General features: G+C 40.4%; 3 protein-coding genes across 3 annotated transcripts; 1 reads left to right on the forward strand and 2 right to left on the reverse strand.

Annotated features, from left to right (window-relative positions):
- Nucleotides 1-268: 268 nt before the first annotated feature.
- LOC133013990 (hydroxycarboxylic acid receptor 2-like) lies at nt 269-1,258 on the reverse strand. Its single transcript, XM_061081090.1, has one exon. The coding sequence runs from the start codon at nt 1,256-1,258 to the stop codon at nt 269-271; it is 990 nt and encodes a 329-aa protein (XP_060937073.1).
- A 467-nt stretch (nt 1,259-1,725) lies between these two features.
- denr (density-regulated protein) lies at nt 1,726-6,973 on the reverse strand. The gene is made up of 8 exons (XM_061070629.1): nt 6,821-6,973; nt 5,471-5,580; nt 5,360-5,379; nt 5,172-5,257; nt 4,838-4,926; nt 3,530-3,646; nt 3,297-3,436; nt 1,726-2,021 (listed from the first exon to the last, which is right to left on the reverse strand). Exons 2-8 carry the CDS (start codon nt 5,568-5,570, stop codon nt 1,977-1,979), a joined length of 597 nt encoding a protein of 198 aa, XP_060926612.1. The 5' UTR covers nt 5,571-5,580; nt 6,821-6,973; the 3' UTR covers nt 1,726-1,976.
- Nucleotides 6,974-8,320: 1,347 nt separating this feature from the next.
- Nucleotides 8,321-19,055, forward strand: ccdc62 (coiled-coil domain containing 62). The gene is made up of 13 exons (XM_061078550.1): nt 8,321-8,709; nt 8,836-8,876; nt 10,270-10,413; nt 10,941-11,133; nt 11,683-11,828; nt 13,480-13,581; nt 13,693-13,864; nt 14,391-14,492; nt 15,619-15,707; nt 16,287-16,387; nt 17,231-17,384; nt 18,413-18,613; nt 18,764-19,055. Exons 1-13 carry the CDS (start codon nt 8,625-8,627, stop codon nt 18,836-18,838), a joined length of 1,605 nt encoding a protein of 534 aa, XP_060934533.1. The 5' UTR covers nt 8,321-8,624; the 3' UTR covers nt 18,839-19,055.
- Nucleotides 19,056-19,107: the final 52 nt, after the last annotated feature.

Below are 19,107 nucleotides of genomic sequence, written 5' to 3' on the forward strand. Positions count from 1 at the left end.
ATAACTCATATGCAAATAGAGATAATTAATTGTGAATGGTTCATAATTAACTTACTTACACACTGCAACCACTCACAAGGGTTTATGTTATACAATTACAAACACACTGCAACAATCAGCTAATTCTTTGGGTTGTGTAATCTTTATCGTTTATAATAACATATTTAACCCATTCATACATTTTATTTAAGTTATATCTGCATTATGCTTTAATAAAATCGGACAAAATTCCCTGCAATGTAAGAAGGGAACATAGCAGCACCTGGCTTCACAACCTTTTCCCTTCAACGGAGGAAATGTTATTCTCAGAAGAATCTGTCTCATCTATTTGACTCCGTCTCAGCAGTTTGTTCAGGATCATTTTAAAGGCGCCACTAAAGGATGGGCTCGAGAAATAATACACCACAGGGTTGAGGACGCTATTGAAGTAAGTGAAACACACCGATGTGTAGAATGCCAGGTTGGCCTCCTCAAAATATTTGCACTCATCATACCATAACTTAAGGATCCATACAGCGATACGCGATATAGTGCTGGGAAAGAAACACACAATAAAGATCAGCGCCACAGCCAACACGAACTGAACAGCCCGCTTGATTTTCCCCGATTTGTCCACAGTCCTGCTTCTCAGCTGCCAGGTGATTCTGACTGTGCAGAAGGCGACGATTACAGTAGGCAGGAAGAACTGGGTGACATAGAAAGTATTGTGCCAGGTGGAGAGGGGGCTGAAGCCCATGCAGATATTGAAACTCTCACACTGTGTGCGGTTGCTGTTGTAGAAAAAGTGCTCATTGGCAAGAAGGTAACCAGTCGCAAGAAATATCAGAGCCCAGATGCCGAGAGAGACCCAGAGAGCATAGCCCAGGCCCATTTGGTTGATCCGATTCAATGGGTGGACGATCTTGAAGTATCGATCAACAGCCACGGCAGTGAGGAAGAAGATCCCCGCTGCACGGTTGGCTGCCAGCAGAAAGAGCAGAATACGACACAGGATATCGCCATACAGCCAGTTCTTTCCACGCCTGTAGTAGTCTGCTCTGAATGGCAGGCAGAACAGCACGATGGAGTCAGCGACAGCCAGGTGAGTCAGGTACACAGAGTTGGGCTTCCAGGTGTCCATGTGAAAGATGAACATCCACAGTGCGACAAAGTTCCCCATCAGTCCAAACATGAACTCCAGGATCAGAATTGGAGGTAAAAGCGTGTCCAGGGTGGGAGACTCGAAGGCGCAGCACTTGTCCATGAGCGTAAGATTCATTGCTGAAACGGCCAGTGAAACACAACACCCACCTACTGCTCTTTATAGTGTCAACACTGATGACCAGGCTGTACCAGGTGACTTCTTTGGTAGAGAATCATGTTTGCGTTCACACAAATGATTCTCAAACACGGATCGTAACTCCTTAGTTGAGCGAACATCTGTGCAACGCGTGTTATCTTTTGGAAAGTGCTATTGACCCAGAGGAGCACGGCAGCAATTGTAAACGTTATCTGTCTGGGGAGTGTGCCTTCATTATAAAACTATTTTGCAGCAGAATAGGTGCACTCATGGGTATTGAGTAGGATACAAGAAAAACAAGTGCCCTGTGGCTGAGGAAAAGCAAAGACTACAACAACACAGTACATAAACATCACAACCCTGTAACAAGTCCTTCAAAACTTTTTGAAAATCAGAAACATTGATATTAAGAACAAATTTGGGGAAAAAGACACGAGAAGTAGAGGTGAGGGAGACTGAAATTTATTAGCCTACAGTTGCTTGAGTGAAGAACATTTGGGGAGGAAGTCACGCCACACCACACCTTTGGCAAACGAGAGAAAGTGGCTATTAACTAAAAAAATGCCAAGTGAGTGGCCAAGTCCGCAGCTTTTTATGTACAGTAAATAAAAGAGGTATAAAATGACTTAATGTGTACATTTGGCCAGGTCGTTGCTGTTACAGGTCACATCCATTTTTCAAAGTGCATATTTGGTCTTCACTTCTTGACTTCACCCAGATCATCAATGCTTTCATCATCCACCTACAACAGAGAGACTGCATTTGAGTATTTGATTTTGTGATTTCAACATTTTTAAAAGTCAATGGAAAAAGAAAAAAAGAGTTAAAAATGTCCAGTGTATAGGATTTAGATTCATCTAGGAGGTGAAGTTGCAGATTGCAACCAACTGAATATCTCTCCCCTCACCTTCCAGGTGTGTGGTAGAACCTACAGTGACCATCAGGTAATGTTAAATAAAGTACCTCTCCAGAGACAGGATTGTGTTGTTTGGATTGTCTGTTCTGGGCTACTGTAGAAACATATTGGTGCAACATGGTGGACTCTACGTAAGAAAACCAAGTCCCAATAAAGATATAAGGGATCATTAAATAGTACGGAAAATACAACCATCATTGGTTTAAGGGGATAGACACTGATGAAAACATCAGTATCTTACTAAATCCTTCACACTGGTAATTTAAAAGCTGTAAACCGTAACAGGATAAAAAGCGATCCTCAATAAAAAGCACATATGCCTGAGAACAAAAACATGAAAGATAAGAGCCTCAACTTATTAATAAACCAAATTACTTGAACAAAGTCCAAGAAAACCTGGAGCCTGTTCCAACTAGTCTCTTTCATACTGAAGCTTAAAACGGGTTTCTTGTATCAACACATACTCGACACATACTAACACTCTTTTTGGTCAGTCGGTCCCACACTTGGGTCCAGACAGAAGTATGTGTATTGAATGGTTTGCTATGGAATTTACTTAGAACATCAATGTTCCCAACATGTTCCTAGAGGCTTCATCTAGCAGAACCATCAGGTATAACATTTATTATTTGTTCAATACTTTGGTTTATGCCTTCAAACTAATGGCATCCATATCAAGCATTGGGGTACGCACAAGTTTTTAAGTTATCTCAAAATAAAGAGAAACCTAAACCTAGAACATTTGACTTGTAAACTGGTATTTACTGTTGAAGTATTTAGTAATGGCATACAACAATCCACTTCACATATAAGTATTTGAGCATTGATATGTTTCTGTAGCTGCATTTATCTCATTAAATTTGTTTACTGGGCAGCCAGTGTTTGGTTGGACCTTATCACAACTGTAAAAATATATATTTTTATTAATCAAAAAATATTTAAATGAGAAAAAAGTTGAGGATAGAGCCAATCTTCTCAGCAGTCCAGCCAAGTCCCATTTGAACATAACAGTGAAGGTAGAGGGAGGCTCAAATTCATTGAAAAATGACATAATACACACCAATACTAATCCTACAGTGTTCTACATGCAAGACAACTCACCTCAGGCCACTTCTCTTGAATGACGTCGATTATGTCATCTGTAAAATCTCCCTGAATGATAATTTCATCCTCGGCTGTAACTGAGGCACCACAAGAGAATTTCTGGGCAAAGAATCGCTGAGCCTCTTTAAGTTCGATGTCTGCAAGAGTCAACACAGGATTCATGTTCAGAGTCAGGCATCAACACAAATGGACTGAAACATCAAAACGTATAAAACATATAAGACTCTCACCGAATGTTGCCAGACCACACACCCGTGTGACGTATTTCTTCTTGGCTCTTGGGATTTTTGCTATCGAAACTTTCTGAGGCAAGGTCTTCTTTTTCTGTTTGATCTGGCCTCTTCCACCTTAAGTAGGTAAAATGGGATTAAGCAAGATTTAAGACTCACAATGTTACTTTGTAAACATAACAAGAAATGGGTTAAAATTGCCTTCTCGTGATGCAGCATGTAACCACAAGTCAAAGCCATGTTTGTGAGATTCTTGACAATGTCCCTGGTTAACATTGTAGGGAATAAATGGAACAAGGAGGAGCAGCGGCAGTGAGCCGTTAAAATGGGCTCAGACAACAGGAGTTTCAGACTGATTTAACCCTGACTTAGCCCCTCTGTAAATCAGAGGAGAGATCTGGTCTGGAACCTCGGTTGGAACTGATGATCAGACCAGATTATCTGGTCGTGTGAGGGGTTACAGACACTTCTTAAATCTCCCAAAATGCCTGCAGAATCCTCAGGGTATAGCTATAACATTTTTTGGATTTTAGGATTTAAAATTGGGATTAATAAATCAGTGCATCCCAAGTAGAATCATGACAGCCAATGAGATCGGAGAAGCTCACAGTGCTGCAAAGAAATTATAAACCTTCGGAGGCTAACGTCAGCTTGCATGCTACTATTGACAGATATGACTGGCAGTTAAAATCTTACCAGAAGAATGCATTTCATCTTTCTGACCATTTTCTAATCAATACTTGTTTAGCCTTCTGCTTTTGTTTATTAACATTTTTGCTTCATGCCACTCTCCATTCTGTTTACATCTGCTCTCTCATACGGTCACATGATAGGTGAGGTGGTGCGCCACTAACTCTGGAGCAAAAGTCTAAATAATATCATGTTGTCTGTGATGCACCATTATTTTTAATCTTGTAACATGTGAAATGTGTCCTTGTGTCTAAATGCAACATAGTTTGATAATCTGCTTGTCTATTAAAACTCCTGTACTCTGAGCCCAGCTGCAGGCAAAAGGCTATAAACCTGTGACTGAGCAGCCTGGTGACAAACTTAACTGTGTCCAGTGGTTGTGTTAACAACTACTCACACTGTGTGCAGCATGAAATCGGACTGTGGTTGGAATTTGTTCTGGACTAACATTATTTCTGGCCATCGTAGATGCTCAAAGAAAGATTGCTGCAATACTGAACTGCCCGTTACAGGCAGTAATCACTAATGTAAATAAGGCAAGCAAAGGCTCTTGCGCTTTAGCTCAAATTGTGTTTTATAATGTCGGTATTTCCCAGGTAACATTTGATTTTGACTTACCTCTCTTCTGTTTCTTTTTCTCCTCCTCCTCGCCTAGAGGGGCAACTTCTCCAGTGCCAGGTTCCTGGTTGGGTAAGTTCACCGCCGGGCCAGTGGGACAGAAGTAAAATGAAAGATATTAAAACCAATCCCACAACATTAAATCTTATCTTTTTCAATGCTTACTAAAATGTAAATATTTATAATTTTTGTATTCATATTACCATATCTATAACTCTAAGAACAAATACTTGATGAATGTATATTCAACAGCTCTATCGTTAATATAATCATTATCACATTAGATTAAAGTAAACTTTGGGGAAACTTGAGAAAAACTCATCAGTGACACTTACCAACAGTCATCCTGGCAAATATATCTGGAAAGTTCTTCTCAAGCCACTGTCTACATTTGGCTGGCTCAGGCATGTACTCACAGTACTGCAGACACAACCATGTAGATTCAATTAGACCTCACACGACAGCACAATTGAAAGTGCTTTAATGACACAATAAACACAATATCCAAATAGGTAAACTTACCTCTGAAGGCAGAGAGCATACTGCAGAAAGAGAGAGAGAAAAGGTCTGTCACATTTTTGAAAAGTGCCATGTTTAAATCTTACAAACATAAAAAAAAACTCAGTACTGTACCTCCACAATAAAGAACTTTAAGTGGGTACTTAGAATTAGGATTTATCGTCCGATGGTCTGTCCTCTCTGAAGAACCTGATTCCATCTCAGTAGTAGCCATCACAAATTATCTGAATACAGAGAAATGGATAGAAACATTTAAGGCACAGGACATGTATGCAAATATTAAATGATAATAGTCCATTTGTACAGCTTCAAATCCAACATGATGAATTTCCTTTGGATTGATCTAAGGGTTTGTCAGTATCGTGCAATATGAAATATAGTGCTGCCATAAGTGACCACTTTAAGCATCAGGTAAATTCCAATTGGTTCCTCCAGGAATCAATCAAATGTCCCCCCCCCCCCCTTATAAAATGTGTGAAAATAGAGTATAAGACACATCACAACATTTCCTTAAAGTCCACATCGAAATATTCAAATTACTTGTTTGATCCAACTTGTAGTCAAAGACCCAAACATGTTGAATAGGTTTCAGTTGACCATTGGATATGTGACAAAGAAAGACGTCAAATAAGCACATTTAAGATGCTGGAGCCATCATATATTTGGCAATCCTTTGTTATAAATTGTCTAAAATGATTTACTAATTATCTAAATAGCTGCAGGTTCACTGGATTGAGCTTAACTGATTGACCAATTTGGGCAATTCTGACAAAATAATATTTCAGAGGACACATTGAGGAAAATGTGATTGTCATAAGGAGTACGACTACATCAAAGACGCATTTAAAACAAAACGGGACATCATCAAACAAGTCAGGATCAAAGGTTTAAGCCTTCACTCCACATCAAAGTATTTTCTGATTTGTGATTATCAGACTCCATTGCAGACCTGACTATACTTCTGCAATTATTTCATCATGCTAGCATGCACTGACAACGCTGTACGTGTCTGTAAATGTCACGTTCACGAGCAGCAAGAACCCAACGTCCGAATACAACTGGAATACTCCACAAGTCGTTTTCATGGGTGTGAATTTAACTCGTTACTGGCGATAAGCCATAAATAGCGAGTAACACAGCACCAAGCCACAGCTAGCTTCAGCTGGCTAACACATGCGGCTGTTTTAGAACTGATCCTTCAGATTATTCCATCGATTTGGTTTGAATTGCTCTGTCATTGTAGGTGTTGTAGTCGCATAGACAAACTAAACGATGTCCTGCTGAAGCACACATCTACAAAGCTACATACGAGTGGTTTCATTCATCAGGTAACACCGAGTCACCCAGCTGTCACCGTTAGTCGGCATTAGCTTAGCATGCTAGCTGAGCTAGCACAACGCTCACAGGGAAAGGCTCTGCTGCCCAGTAGCTGGGTAAAGACACAAGACACGTCGAGTTACATACCCCGAGAAATATAGTCTAAAACTGCTGTCTGTCCAGTAGGTGCGTTCGCATCGTTAGCCTCAGTGTGACTTTTAGAAAATCATTGTCATTGATTGAGGTTTAGTTGGCGTACTTTGAGCACGCCTAGTTGCAACTCTTGTTTGGGTTGTCGAAGCTGCTGATTCGCTGCGCGAATGTGCGACAGCGCCCTCCTGCGGCCCGGAAAGCGACCACACGCACATGCTGTTATTTATTTTACTTAAATTGAATATGTCGTGCAAAGTGTGACAGAGAATATGAACGTTTCCTCATCTGCTCTCTGAAGTAATGCATGGCAATTCATTCCTCTTGTTTTAGCATCATCATTCTTCTCATTGCAGGCCTGAAAAAGGATATACTACTTCCAGCAATGATGCAGCACTTCTGGCCTTCTTATGGACAAATTGGATATGATCCAAAAGTGGCCCTCTTGTAAAACAGCAAATGTGTCCCCAGACACATTTTTGGCCTTTATGGAAAACATATTATGCTCTTGGCAAAGTGTAAACTGGATGTCAACCTTAATTGGCTCATGTGGTAAATGTTGTATATGGCCCATATAGCACATAAACAAATGTTAATGACCTTTGGCACTTTTGGTTGAATATTGCTGTTTACTTTTGGCCCAGATCTGGCAAACAGGAGCTGACCGCAAGTGACATCATTCCATGCAGACCCTGTAGGGATGTGGGTTGTGTGCGATGTGGGCCAAAACACTTTTCGTTATGTGGTTCACGACATGTTGGGGAAAACAGAACATTTACCTGTATAAATATAGGCCTGTATGGGGGTAGAAGCCATGACCTTGGCGTTATTACCACCATGCATCTGAGCTAACTGGCCACATGGCTAATGTTCCTAATTTATCTTTCTAAAATTCATTTTAGGCAGGATGAAAAGAGCTGCAATTAGTGACTGTACCAATAGTTTAAAAATAATATAATAATAATAGTTAGTAATTAGAAATACATTATCTATCAGTTACAAGCCATCAACATGAGCAAACCTTCTATAGAAAACTTTATAAATCATTGAGTAACATTTAGTGTGAGTGATGAATTATTTCAATTATTGAAACCCTCTTCCCCTTTAGTAATGGCTTACTATAACTTTAAGTACGTACAAGATCACTTATTAATAAATTAGCAAATATAGTTTTTAACTTACATTTACATATAAACTTATAAATGTCAAGTTATATAATTTCATCTTTATACTAATCAATAAAATCTATCTGTGTCTTGAAGTTAAATCTTTAAATTTTTTTTACCTGAGAAAAGATTAAGAACGAGGGCTGGGTGATATGACCAAAAATTATACCAAGATAAAATATATTATCTTATATATATATATTGATATTGTTTTATTGCCTAACTGTGCGCTTTGTTCATGAAGATTTTATTTTGAAAATCTCCCGGCATCCTGGATCTTGGGTCGAGTATTTCAAGGATCAGACAAATTACCGGAAGTGAGAATGTTATCAACTTAGAGTTTTTCGACGTTCATGTATCTCTTAAAAATGATCATTTTAGTTTCACGCATTAGTTATAATATATCGTTTAAAGAATACAGTTAAAATAAACAAATCAAGAACAGCAGTTACTCCATTGGAGTGACGTAGTTGTCCGCTCCTCCTTTCTGCTGTTTACGTTGAGAAGTTAGTGAAACTCTGAGAAGCTAACGTCACTTAGCCGCGTGCGATCGAACGGTTTTTAAGCGACATTTTGAGCGTTTGGGTAAAAACTTTTGTGCAGCAACAATGCAGCTGTGTTAGTGTCAGGATGAGATGGACGAAGCGAGAAGAAGACCCCCCTCAGATGGAAGAGCCTGTGGAGAAGCATCCGCCTGTTTCCCCTGTTCTCCTCCACATGGTAAACAGTAAACACACACACACACACACACTCACAACAAAACACACTCACACAACACAGCACACTCAACACAACACCCTCACTGTGTTTAGCCACCCCTGTTTTAACTGTGTTACTGTGTTTCAGACTCCTCAGCTGAGCTCTGGCACAGCACCCCTGTCAAGAAGGTCAGTGTCACGTTGATGGAAACACGTCTGTTCTCCTACATTTTCTGCTCTTTGAGTGTTTCTCTTTTGCTCCAGCATCTTTCTCCAAATCTGGGATCTGATTCAAAACAACGCACACAAGAGAACAGAAGCACACAGTCCACAACATATCTGTTTGTGAAATACTCAAACCTTAAACACGTGATACTAAAGCAAACCTTCTCTAAATCATCACATCTTGTGGTCAAATGCTTATATATTTGTATCAGTCATTACCACTACACAATGGACAACAAAATACTAATCTACATGAACCAGTAAAACATTACTGTAATTTGTGCCTGTGTCATTTGTTAAATCATTATAGTTTGTTCCAAAAAGACAAGTAATCACATCACAGCATGAACTGAATTCCATTCAAAGTTGTTATAACTAGAGTCATATTCCTGCAGCCCTCTGCAGCTGCACTGTTGGTGTACAGTCAACAAGATACCAAGAACTTATGTGCCCAAGAACTGTCTTTGACATGTGAGACCCACAGTCACCATCTACACACGTGGACAGTAAATATGGTCATTAGTTCATTCTGTGCTTTTTGTACCACTCACATGCCTCTGGCCTCTTTGGTCTGTGTTTGCAGTGAGCACCACAGAGGTGAGACCTTTATAGTAGACTGATAAAGACTGATCGAAGATTTGTGCAAATGAGCTTCACATTGGGTGCCTTAGAGATTCAAATGTATGCAAGTCACCGGCTGTGAATAGATTCTTCCCTTATGTTTAACACAGTTGAACCAATAGAGATTGAAGTCTGAGTGTGATATTGGTGTTGACAGTTTTGAAACTAAGTGTAAACCCAATTAGAAAGTGGTGATGGAGATCAAGTTGTTTCCAGCTTCATTAATTGTTCCTTAGAAATCAAGAAAAACGAAGTATCTAACAGTTCACTCTACTTGAATGTGGATATTTATTTCAAACAGATCTGATGAAAACTTAATATTAAAGAGCTTCAATAATTATTTGATTAATTGATTAATCAATTTCATAATGTTAGTTACAGCCCTAACTAGAATGTCACTCAGTACAGCGCATTCCCCTGCAGAGAGACCCAACAACTCCCCTTAGAAACCACATTTAGATTAATAAGATCCACATTTGTATTTGAATCTGCATCAAATTAGTCACACTCATGGATATCAGTCCTATAAATATTCCTGATTTTTTTCATCAAGATTCCTAAATTATTCTCAACAAAATGTTGATCTCCCAATTTTAAAGAAAAAAAATGAAAACATGACGTCCTTGGCAGAGATAGCAACAAAAAGCTGAACATTAATGCAGTGCTGCTCTACTAGACACGATTCAGCTGTGTACCTAATAAACTGGCAACTGAATGTATATCATGATATTTTCAGAAAAATGGTGGTGCTCCATTGGATGTCAGACAAAACTCTGTCCTAACCAGCCTCCAGATGGACGGCACGGCAAAACGCTGGACAGGGAGGCCCCCTCCTCTCCCAGCAGACGCCCCATGCCCCCGCAGATCTCTGGACTCTGAGGTGAGATGGATCTGGATTGTAGATTGTAGAATTACCGTGTGCACTGGATTAGTCAGAGGCAGGATTTTGATTTTGTGTTTGTGGGGAAAATAACTTGAAACTGTGTGGACAGATTTGTACCAAGAATATTACATGGAAGTGTATCCACAGATGTTTCTGTGTTGAAGCTCAAAGGTCAAGGTCGACAAAAATGTCAGAGGGACAATCAGAAGTTTATATTGATCAGAAAATGATTCCCCTTCATATGATGTCATCCAAGTGAGACCATGCATCTGTAAATAATAATATGTTTGCAGTCACCATTTAAAACTTGCCATTTGGATGTTCACCCAACTACCACTTGTTTTTCAGTTGACACTCTGGAATCAGTAAATTTTTGCTTAGAAATAATAACACTAAAATTGTCTAATGATTTGATCAATTATCTTTTGTTGAATTTCTGTCAATCAACCAATCATCTAACTGACAAATCGGAAATATGTATAATGACGCTGGCTTTTGGTGTTCCTCTGTGTCTTTTGCAAAAGTCTCCTGTGAACGACCTGAGTGGCTCCACCATCCAGAGGCAGAGGAGGGAGCTGCAGCTGCTGATGGCTGAGCTGAGGGACCGGGACCGGGAGCTGAACACCATGGCTGCCTCCCATCATCAGCAACTTCACGTCTGGGAACAAGACCGCCAGAGGGTGCTGACCTTGGAGCAGAGGTGTTCCCGTACGGATGGTGAGGAGACAGAAGACACAAGGATATCTGTCTTGATTTTATATATATATGTTTTGGCATCAAAACAGCAACTGCAATTTTATCAAATGATAATTTATTATTTGTCTGCATCTGACTTTCTCCTCTGGGGCTGCAACTAATACTTATTTTCATGATCAATTTATCATTTGATTATTTTCTAGAATAATGGCTTTGTCAAAATGATGGAATATTGCTATTATAATTAAATTTCTTGTTAAATCAGACCAAATGTACTATCATATATAACAGAGAAAGCAGGCAAATCCTCAGAGAGGAATGTTTCATATTTTACTTATTGTAAGAATAATTATTATCATTATTACAGTTAGCATTTATTGCTGCTGTTATTATCAATAATATTATTTCAATATTATCCTGGCGTCTCTCTCTCCCCTCTCTCTATTCTTCTTTCCACCCAAGATCTCGAGGCAGCTCCACAGAAATGATTTAAGCTAGAACTTGTTTATAATGTACTGTATGTCTAATCTCATTTATTCACATGACTGTGATTTATTTTGGTTTGTACAGATGAGCTGCACAAGCGTAATGAGGTGATCCGGGTCCTGACTAAGCGAGTGTGGGCGGTGGAAACCAGGGAGAGGGAGGTCCAGAAGGAGCTCTGTGAGCTTGAACAGAAACAGCAGAACTCCAGCCTAAAATGCCAAGACTTTGAGGTACCAGGGCTACGTCAATACACATTCATGTTCTCTGTGAAAAACATGGTCACATCAAGTGGGAACAGTGGCGGCTGGTGACATTTTTTTTGGGGGGGGCGCACTTGGGCGGCGCGGTTTAAATAGCCCACCGCAATGAGAAAAAAAAAACTCCGGGGTGCTCCGGTCCGGTCCCCGGTCCCCGGACCGGGACGTCCCCGGGGACGTGCTCCTCCGGGACGTCCCCGGGGACGTGCTCCTCCGGGACGTCCCCGGGGACGTCCCCGGGGAGGTGCTCCGGTGCTTCGGGAGGTGCTCCGGTCCCGGTCTCCGGAGCACCGGAGGGAGGTGCACCCGGGAGGTGCTCCGGTCGCGTCCCGGTCGTCCCGGACGTCCCGGTCCCCGGGGAGGTGCTCCGGTGCTCCGGGAGGTGACCGAGACCGGGACGTCCCCGGGGACGGTCCCGGAGGAGCACGTCCCCATGCACGTTAACATGTGGTTAAAAATGTCAGCTGATTATTACTGATCGATAAAACTACACACACGACACAGTAAACAACAATGCTTCTATCTGTCCACTGTCTGTCCTCTACCTGTCTCACTCAGTGCTCCGGGACCGGAGCTGCACCTCCGTGCAGATTAAAAGTATCTGCTAACTATGCAGCTCCTGTAGATCAGTGATAAGGTCTCTGATTGGACAGTCCTGTCAGCATGATGTATAAGAAACCCTTTCATTGGCTGTAGGCGCAAGTGAAGTGCGCCCATGGCTCGAACTGTCATCCGCCATTGAGAAGCTGTCCTTGCTCAAATGTTCCTGCCCCTTTTGTTGGCTTCCATAGACTTCCACTTGCCCGGCGCCCACAGGGAGGAGTGGCTTCTCTCTCAGTGATAACGAATGGCAAATATATTACCAAATATAATATATTAAGTGGTTTTTGACAGGGGCTTACGGTCTCCGGCACACATTTAACGCCTTAAAACAGTACATTTCTTATTAAATTAATTGATATATAATGTTTTTTGACATGTCATTTTTTTTTTTTTTTTTTTTTTCACCTCAAAATTGTAGGGTGGGCGGCGCCCCAGCGCCCTGTATGACGAACCGCCACTGAGTGGGAATATAGAAGAATATAATGTACCATCTACTGCTCATAGTCCTGGTGTTTTTGATTAACCAGACTCACCCATTATGTTGTGTAGAATTATACTTATATATCTTTAAAGATGTATACCACTTCAAGTTTCAATTAAACATTGTTAGGTTTCAGCGGTGGATCAATCCACATTTGGGGTTTGAGTCGGTTGGGGAGAGGCTGTGTCATAAATTAAAGTGTGTAAAGTGTTTATTGTATTGAAAGAACATGTCTACCCATTTCATAGTGTTTGATAACAGTGACACTCAGTGGTAGAGAAGAATAAGACACGTTAGGCTGTGGATACATACAACACACCGCTCTTATCACTGGTTTCTGCATTAAATACATTTTTGTACGTCTGCTGGGAATGTTTGCTTGTGATCACTCTTCGTGTACACAAGAGGATAAGAATTGATTATTAATTGCTTTGTATTTAAGTGCATTCATTTAATACATTTCATTCCCAGAAGTGGTGTCTTGTCACACAGGACGTGTTTAGTCTGCCTTTATGTTTAAGCGTCTCTGGTGTCTTTAAGGAGAAGAACCAAAGTCTCAACTCCACGCTCATGGCTCTGTCCACTCAAGTCGGCTCTCTGCAGGTCAGGGAGGAAGAACTGCGTTCCATGCTCAAACTCAAGGTACACCAGCAGCAACATGTAGATTATAGATGTAATTATTAAGTATTTTTGCAGATAAGGATTATCATTGATTTAATTTGTATCTTGCGTAACCTTTTTGTCGTCCATCAGGATAAAGATGTGACTGAGTCCTCGAGTCAGATACTTGATCTCACAGGGCGCCTACGAGACCTGGAGACATCGCTAACGGAGAGTCGCTCCAGGGAAACCAAGTTCCTGAGAGACTCTGAGGAAAACAAACGGCGGTACAGAGAAGCAAGACATGAGGTCACACTCCTTAAAGGTACATGAGTAAACAATCAAAGCCAGATTTACATTTCAGTGTTTCCCTCATCGTCCACAGTTATGAGACGACCAAACAAACTAAAAAAAGTTCTTGTCCAATCATCAAACAGTGATTGGCCAGAGGTAAAAAAATTAGCTAGGTTCTCTCTCTTTTAAAAGGCCACTTTATTTAATTTTCACTTCAGATCGAAGCTTTTTTTAAAGCAAATTAAAAACCTGGACAAATGGATACATGGCAGATAAATAAGAGTTCTTCTCAAGAAATCAGGTTTCTCTTATCATCTAGAAACCAGGTCTCCTCACAAGTTTGTGCTGGTTTGACAAATCCCAATCCCAGTTTTCTTACAGTGTCTTGTCTATGAAATAAATAAATAGATAAATGATCATTAGTTCTCAGAGCTCAGGTTGATGTCTTCAAATGTCTTGTTTTCTGAATAGTTGCCTGTTAATATTCTTTTGATTGACTCGTCTCTTAGTGACTTAGCATTTCATGTCTTCTCCTCTGTGTCATGGCTCTGTTGTAGAGGAGCTGCAGCAGCAGATATCACAGAGCAGCACTCAGAGGGAGGAGATCATTCGTCTCAAACAGGAGCTCCAGCTGCTCCACAGAGATCTGGCTTTGTCAGGTACATTAAACTGTGCAAAATCCATTCTCAAAACTATTCATGTCAGTATGTTTTTTTATCATCAGTGTCTGTTTTATCTGTTTTTATCTGTTTTAGGATTTCTTTAAATCCTGTTTATGTATTTCCTAAGAGGTATCTCTACATTCTATAGGCCTGAAGACATGGCCTAAAGGTTATAGATCGAAAAATAATTCATCACCATACGGTAGGAATGATGTCACCAGGACATCATTATAAAATCAGATAACTATATATACGTCATACTGTAGTAATATGTATTAATCAGCTGTCATGTAGTTATTAACTTTTGACATTAGAGACACAATCTGCATCCTATTTGGATCAACCAGTCATTTCTTATCATATGCTATAATGAAGTCATGATGACATCATTGTGAAATGACATTGTAACTATGTTCCAAAGTGAGCAATTTCTAATTGGTGTATATACAACAAATGTAAAGGCTTGAGATCAGGCCTCTTTGAGATGTCAAGGAAAATGTTGATGAAAGTGCGAAAAAAAAGATCCTGCCCCCTGATCCGGATCCGCTCCTAATTTCTTGGGATCCTCCCTGAGTCCTGCTAAATAACAGATAGATCAGACAAACACAGACGATCGAAATGACCCCCTTGGCGGGTGTAATAGTACTGGGACTGTAATTCCTTATTGATTATATGACATTATTTTAAAAATGCCATAAAGTGATGAAAAATTCCCTTCACAAGTTCTGAGAGTCCAAGAAGGGCATCTGCAGATTGTCTGTTTTGACCAATCAACAGAAAATACCCCAAACTGTTACGTACAGAAAAGAAAAACAGTTTCATATTTGAGAAGGTGCAAACAGATAATGCTTGATTATATTTCAAAAGGTGGAAACAGATATTATTTGGCATTATATTTCGGATTACAGGCTCAGATGATGAATTGATTACCTCACTCATCATTTCACCATATAACTATATAATTTGATGGATGCAGTGAAAATGCAGTCGATACGAACTTCCCTTTATATCTCTGCAGTCTACTTTTATTGATTCCAATCTGTGATGTTACTTGTGACTGATGTCTACCAACCTGATGCTCATTCACGCTGAGGTAACTGCAGCCTTTGATTTGTTACACCAGGAGAGGGCGACAACTGGAAAGACGAGCTGCTGGAGCTGTCTCGCTCCAAACAGGAACGCTCCATGTCCGAAGTCTGCTGCTTACGACAGGTATGGGGTCTGACAAATCAATGAAACAAAAGCCAGCAGAGGTTCCACAATCCACCCAATATACTGTGATAATGCCCCTCCACGGTTGTTCAGTCACAGCTGAGGAGATAAGCTCTTCCTCATTCCTCCACCTTGTCATCATCATTGTCGAGGTGTGTTTCTGGTTTGGCAGCATACCTCAGAGTGCAGCTGCAGTGTCTTCACCTGTGTGGCTGTGGGTCACTGTCATGTCCAATACTTGTTAACACTGCACAATATACTGATAAAAATACTCACATTTTATTTTTAATGGTTCTACAATTAGTGTTTTTTAAGACAAAGTGAAACTTAAAGAAGTAAGACAATATTTAATTATATATTGTTTATGTTTTCTTAGTTCTATGTTTGTTTCTGTTTTTCCAGACATTGAAAATGCACACAGGCTTCAGCAGTGAGTTATTATAGGACAGGCAGAACAACTTCTGCAGCCAGTAACGCTTTAAATGTATATATGGGCCTTTAAGTATTGTATTAAGACGGCATTGAAAATGTAAAGATGAGTTGGTTTTTAATAATAAAGACATTTTTTCTGTGTTCCAGGTGTGTGAGAATCAGAGGAATGACATGCAGCTGCTGCAGTTAAACCTGGAAAGTGCCCGTGAAACACTGCGGGAGAGAACCAGTCAGCGGCCACTTGGCAGGTGAACAGTGCACACGAATAACATAACTAGGAAAACTCAAATGTTTTCCTGACATTTTTGCCAGTGGTTTTTTGTCAGATATTACTGTGTTGGAGTCGGTGAACATTGAGGGACAAATAGAGAAGAACAACCTTAACGCAGCCATGACAAAAAAGCCAGAGCTCAAAATATAAGGGGACCCCAGACCCTATCGTAACAACAAGGAAACATGGACCAGCTGAATCAGACAGAGCAGACATTCCACTGAAACCAGTGATGAAATGATGACCTTTAACTCCACAACAACAGAAAATCACATCACTTGCAGCCTCTCGGCTCTCATGCATGTTAATGTTCTAAAGAGAGCAGGCAAGTGAAGATGGAAAGGGTACAGACTTAAAACAAATACAAATGCACAGTCCAGGAGTTGCTCAACAAACAACAGCAGCTCTTACTTAACCCAGGAAACCAAACTGGGGCTGGGATCTGACTTTCACCAGACACAAGGAAGGAATCATCAATATTTTTGATTCCTGCTAAAAGGGAAATAAAAGATCTTGGGCATTCCTCTCTGGCTTCAAGAACCTAATCTTAACCGTGAGCTCCTCCTCGCCCAAAATGACCTCTAACATGACTAAGCAGCCCTTATCTCGATGCACTCCTTTATCTGATTTCCTACACATTGTCTCACTGAGCAGATTTAGAACATACTCCTATCTTCAAGCTGTTCTTCTGTACTGAAGCAATAGTGTTTGTCTTACCAGTTGGAAGACAACACTTTAAAAGAAAAAAGCCCAGTGAGAAAAATGTAAATCTTTAACACCAGAAATCATTCATGCGTTATTGTCTGTCTTTGTGTTCCAGCCAGGAGGAGTTGACATGTAACTGCTTGCTCGGCCAATCACCTTCATCGATCAGAGTGAAGAACTCAGGATACGCACATGATACGTCCACTTTACCAGGAGCCTGTGTTACCGTGAGCAACGAGCTGGGAGTCCTCTCAGCACAGGGGACCGATGTAAGATGAAAGCACAGCTCTGACAAGTTCTTCTCTTGTGTTTAAGATATTAAAACACTGATAATCACAGTTTTTCTATCAATTAGTTTTGTTCTTGCCGAGAATTAATTTCAATACCACTCCCATGTCTGTATTGTAACTACACATTCAGTGGCCTCTTCATTAGGTACATCTTTCAAATACCATGCAACACAGATTCTCAATTTTTTAAAAAGGATCAAAATGTTCCCTTTTTATCGAGCCGGTCAGAGAAGTGTTAATTTAAATATATGTTTATTATTGGGGTTGGAGTTTGCACTGCTATTAAACCGAGTCACATTATGTCGAGAGGTGTTCCTCATGTTTTACCCATGAGGGGACAGAGGAATATTAGAAGCACGTGATAATATGTCATCGCTAACTACGACCTCACTAATAAACATTAAGTTACATTTTTAGTCGATAATTTGATCAGAAACTGAAAATATGAAGATTCATTATATGGCAGAAAATGTGACAGAGTTGATGTGCCAGATTGCATTAGATTCTATAGATGAAATAAAATGGCTCAGTGTAAATACTGAAAAGAGGGAAACCTGACTCTGCCTGAATGTTGAACCAGAACCTTTAAAATAGTTTAAACTAGACAAAAGCTAAAGTGCAAAAAACACATTTTCTAATTTTACTGGCGGTTATTTGCCGGACTATTTCTTGACTGGGACTCCTTGAAGTCTCCCCGGCTACTTTTTAACACTATTCTTATAGATTAATGATTGTACAAATAACATATAAATGAATGGTAACACAGATATTTTTATACCTTGGGATAGAGCCAGGCTCGCTAGAAGTGACGTGTCCTTTGTGAACAATCTTAATCTTATTTCCCAGTCTTAACCCTAAGCTAACTGTCTCTGGGTTTTACAGTGAATTTATATCCAACAGACATGAGAGTGGTATAAATCTTTAAATCTAACTCTGGACCAACCTGTGAATATGCACATTGCCCAAGATGTTGATCCAGTAAATCCCTGGCCACCTTCTTTTACCAGGCGGGCGATCCTCTGTCCAGCAGTTATCTGCAGCAGCTGGTCGACGAAGCCATGCACAGCAGCTTCAGAACCAACAGCTCGGTACTCAACTCTGGCCCTGCCTTGAGCTGCAGGCCCACTGAACCCTCTCCCAGCCAGAAGTGCCAGTCACCCCAACATCACCACCAACACCACCCCCAGCCTACAACCTCGCTACACAAGGTAGAGGAGTTTCATCAGCATCATTGAGCCTCTCGGCCTCTTTTGTTTTCACAGGGTGTGGAGTCACAAGTGTAAAAAACTGTTCAACTGTTCCACCTCTCTGGGCGTGTGACGAAGACATAACAGCTTTATTTTTCTGTCTTCTCCCAGGTCGGTGAAACTCCACCCAAAGCCTGCCCTCGACACAGCACCAGCCAGCCGTGTGGATGGCTTGACACCGACTGAAGAACAGATTCTTTTTAGTGGAAAACTCACTTTTTACTGAAGTGACACCATTGACTGAACATTAAAGCACTGGAGTCAGATTTAAAAAATCAGTATTACTACATTAAAAAGACTCACTCTGAAACAGTGTGTACACAGCCAAATGTTGAACTGTTCTGCCTCTCAGGAAAATTATGAAGTGATTCAAAAATACAGTTTGTCATGACTTTGCAAAACATTTTTAAAACATCCTCATTTTTTTGTATTATTTGGTGTTTGTGTATCAAAGT

This window comes from Limanda limanda, chromosome 1 (assembly GCF_963576545.1).
Source record: "Limanda limanda chromosome 1, fLimLim1.1, whole genome shotgun sequence".
In the NCBI taxonomy this organism is placed as follows: Eukaryota; Metazoa; Chordata; class Actinopteri; order Pleuronectiformes; family Pleuronectidae; genus Limanda; species Limanda limanda.

Excerpts from the sequence above, each read along its gene's own strand:
- denr (XM_061070629.1), bottom strand. The coding sequence starts at position 5,570 with ATGGCTACTACTGAGATGGAATCAGGTTCTTCAGAGAGGACAGACCAT. Across the intron at positions 5,258-5,359 it reads TATGCTCTCTGCCTTCAGAG|TACTGTGAGTACATGCCTGA; the intron begins GTAAGTTTACCT and ends TTGTGTCTGCAG. Across the intron at positions 4,927-5,171 it reads TTTGCCAGGATGACTGTTGG|CCCGGCGGTGAACTTACCCA; the intron begins TAAGTGTCACTG and ends CTGTCCCACTGG.
- LOC133013990 (XM_061081090.1), bottom strand. The coding sequence starts at position 1,258 with ATGAATCTTACGCTCATGGACAAGTGCTGCGCCTTCGAGTCTCCCACC.
- ccdc62 (XM_061078550.1), top strand. The coding sequence starts at position 8,625 with ATGGACGAAGCGAGAAGAAGACCCCCCTCAGATGGAAGAGCCTGTGGA. Across the intron at positions 17,385-18,412 it reads TCTCAGCACAGGGGACCGAT|GCGGGCGATCCTCTGTCCAG; the intron begins GTAAGATGAAAG and ends TTCTTTTACCAG. Across the intron at positions 18,614-18,763 it reads CTACAACCTCGCTACACAAG|GTCGGTGAAACTCCACCCAA; the intron begins GTAGAGGAGTTT and ends GTCTTCTCCCAG.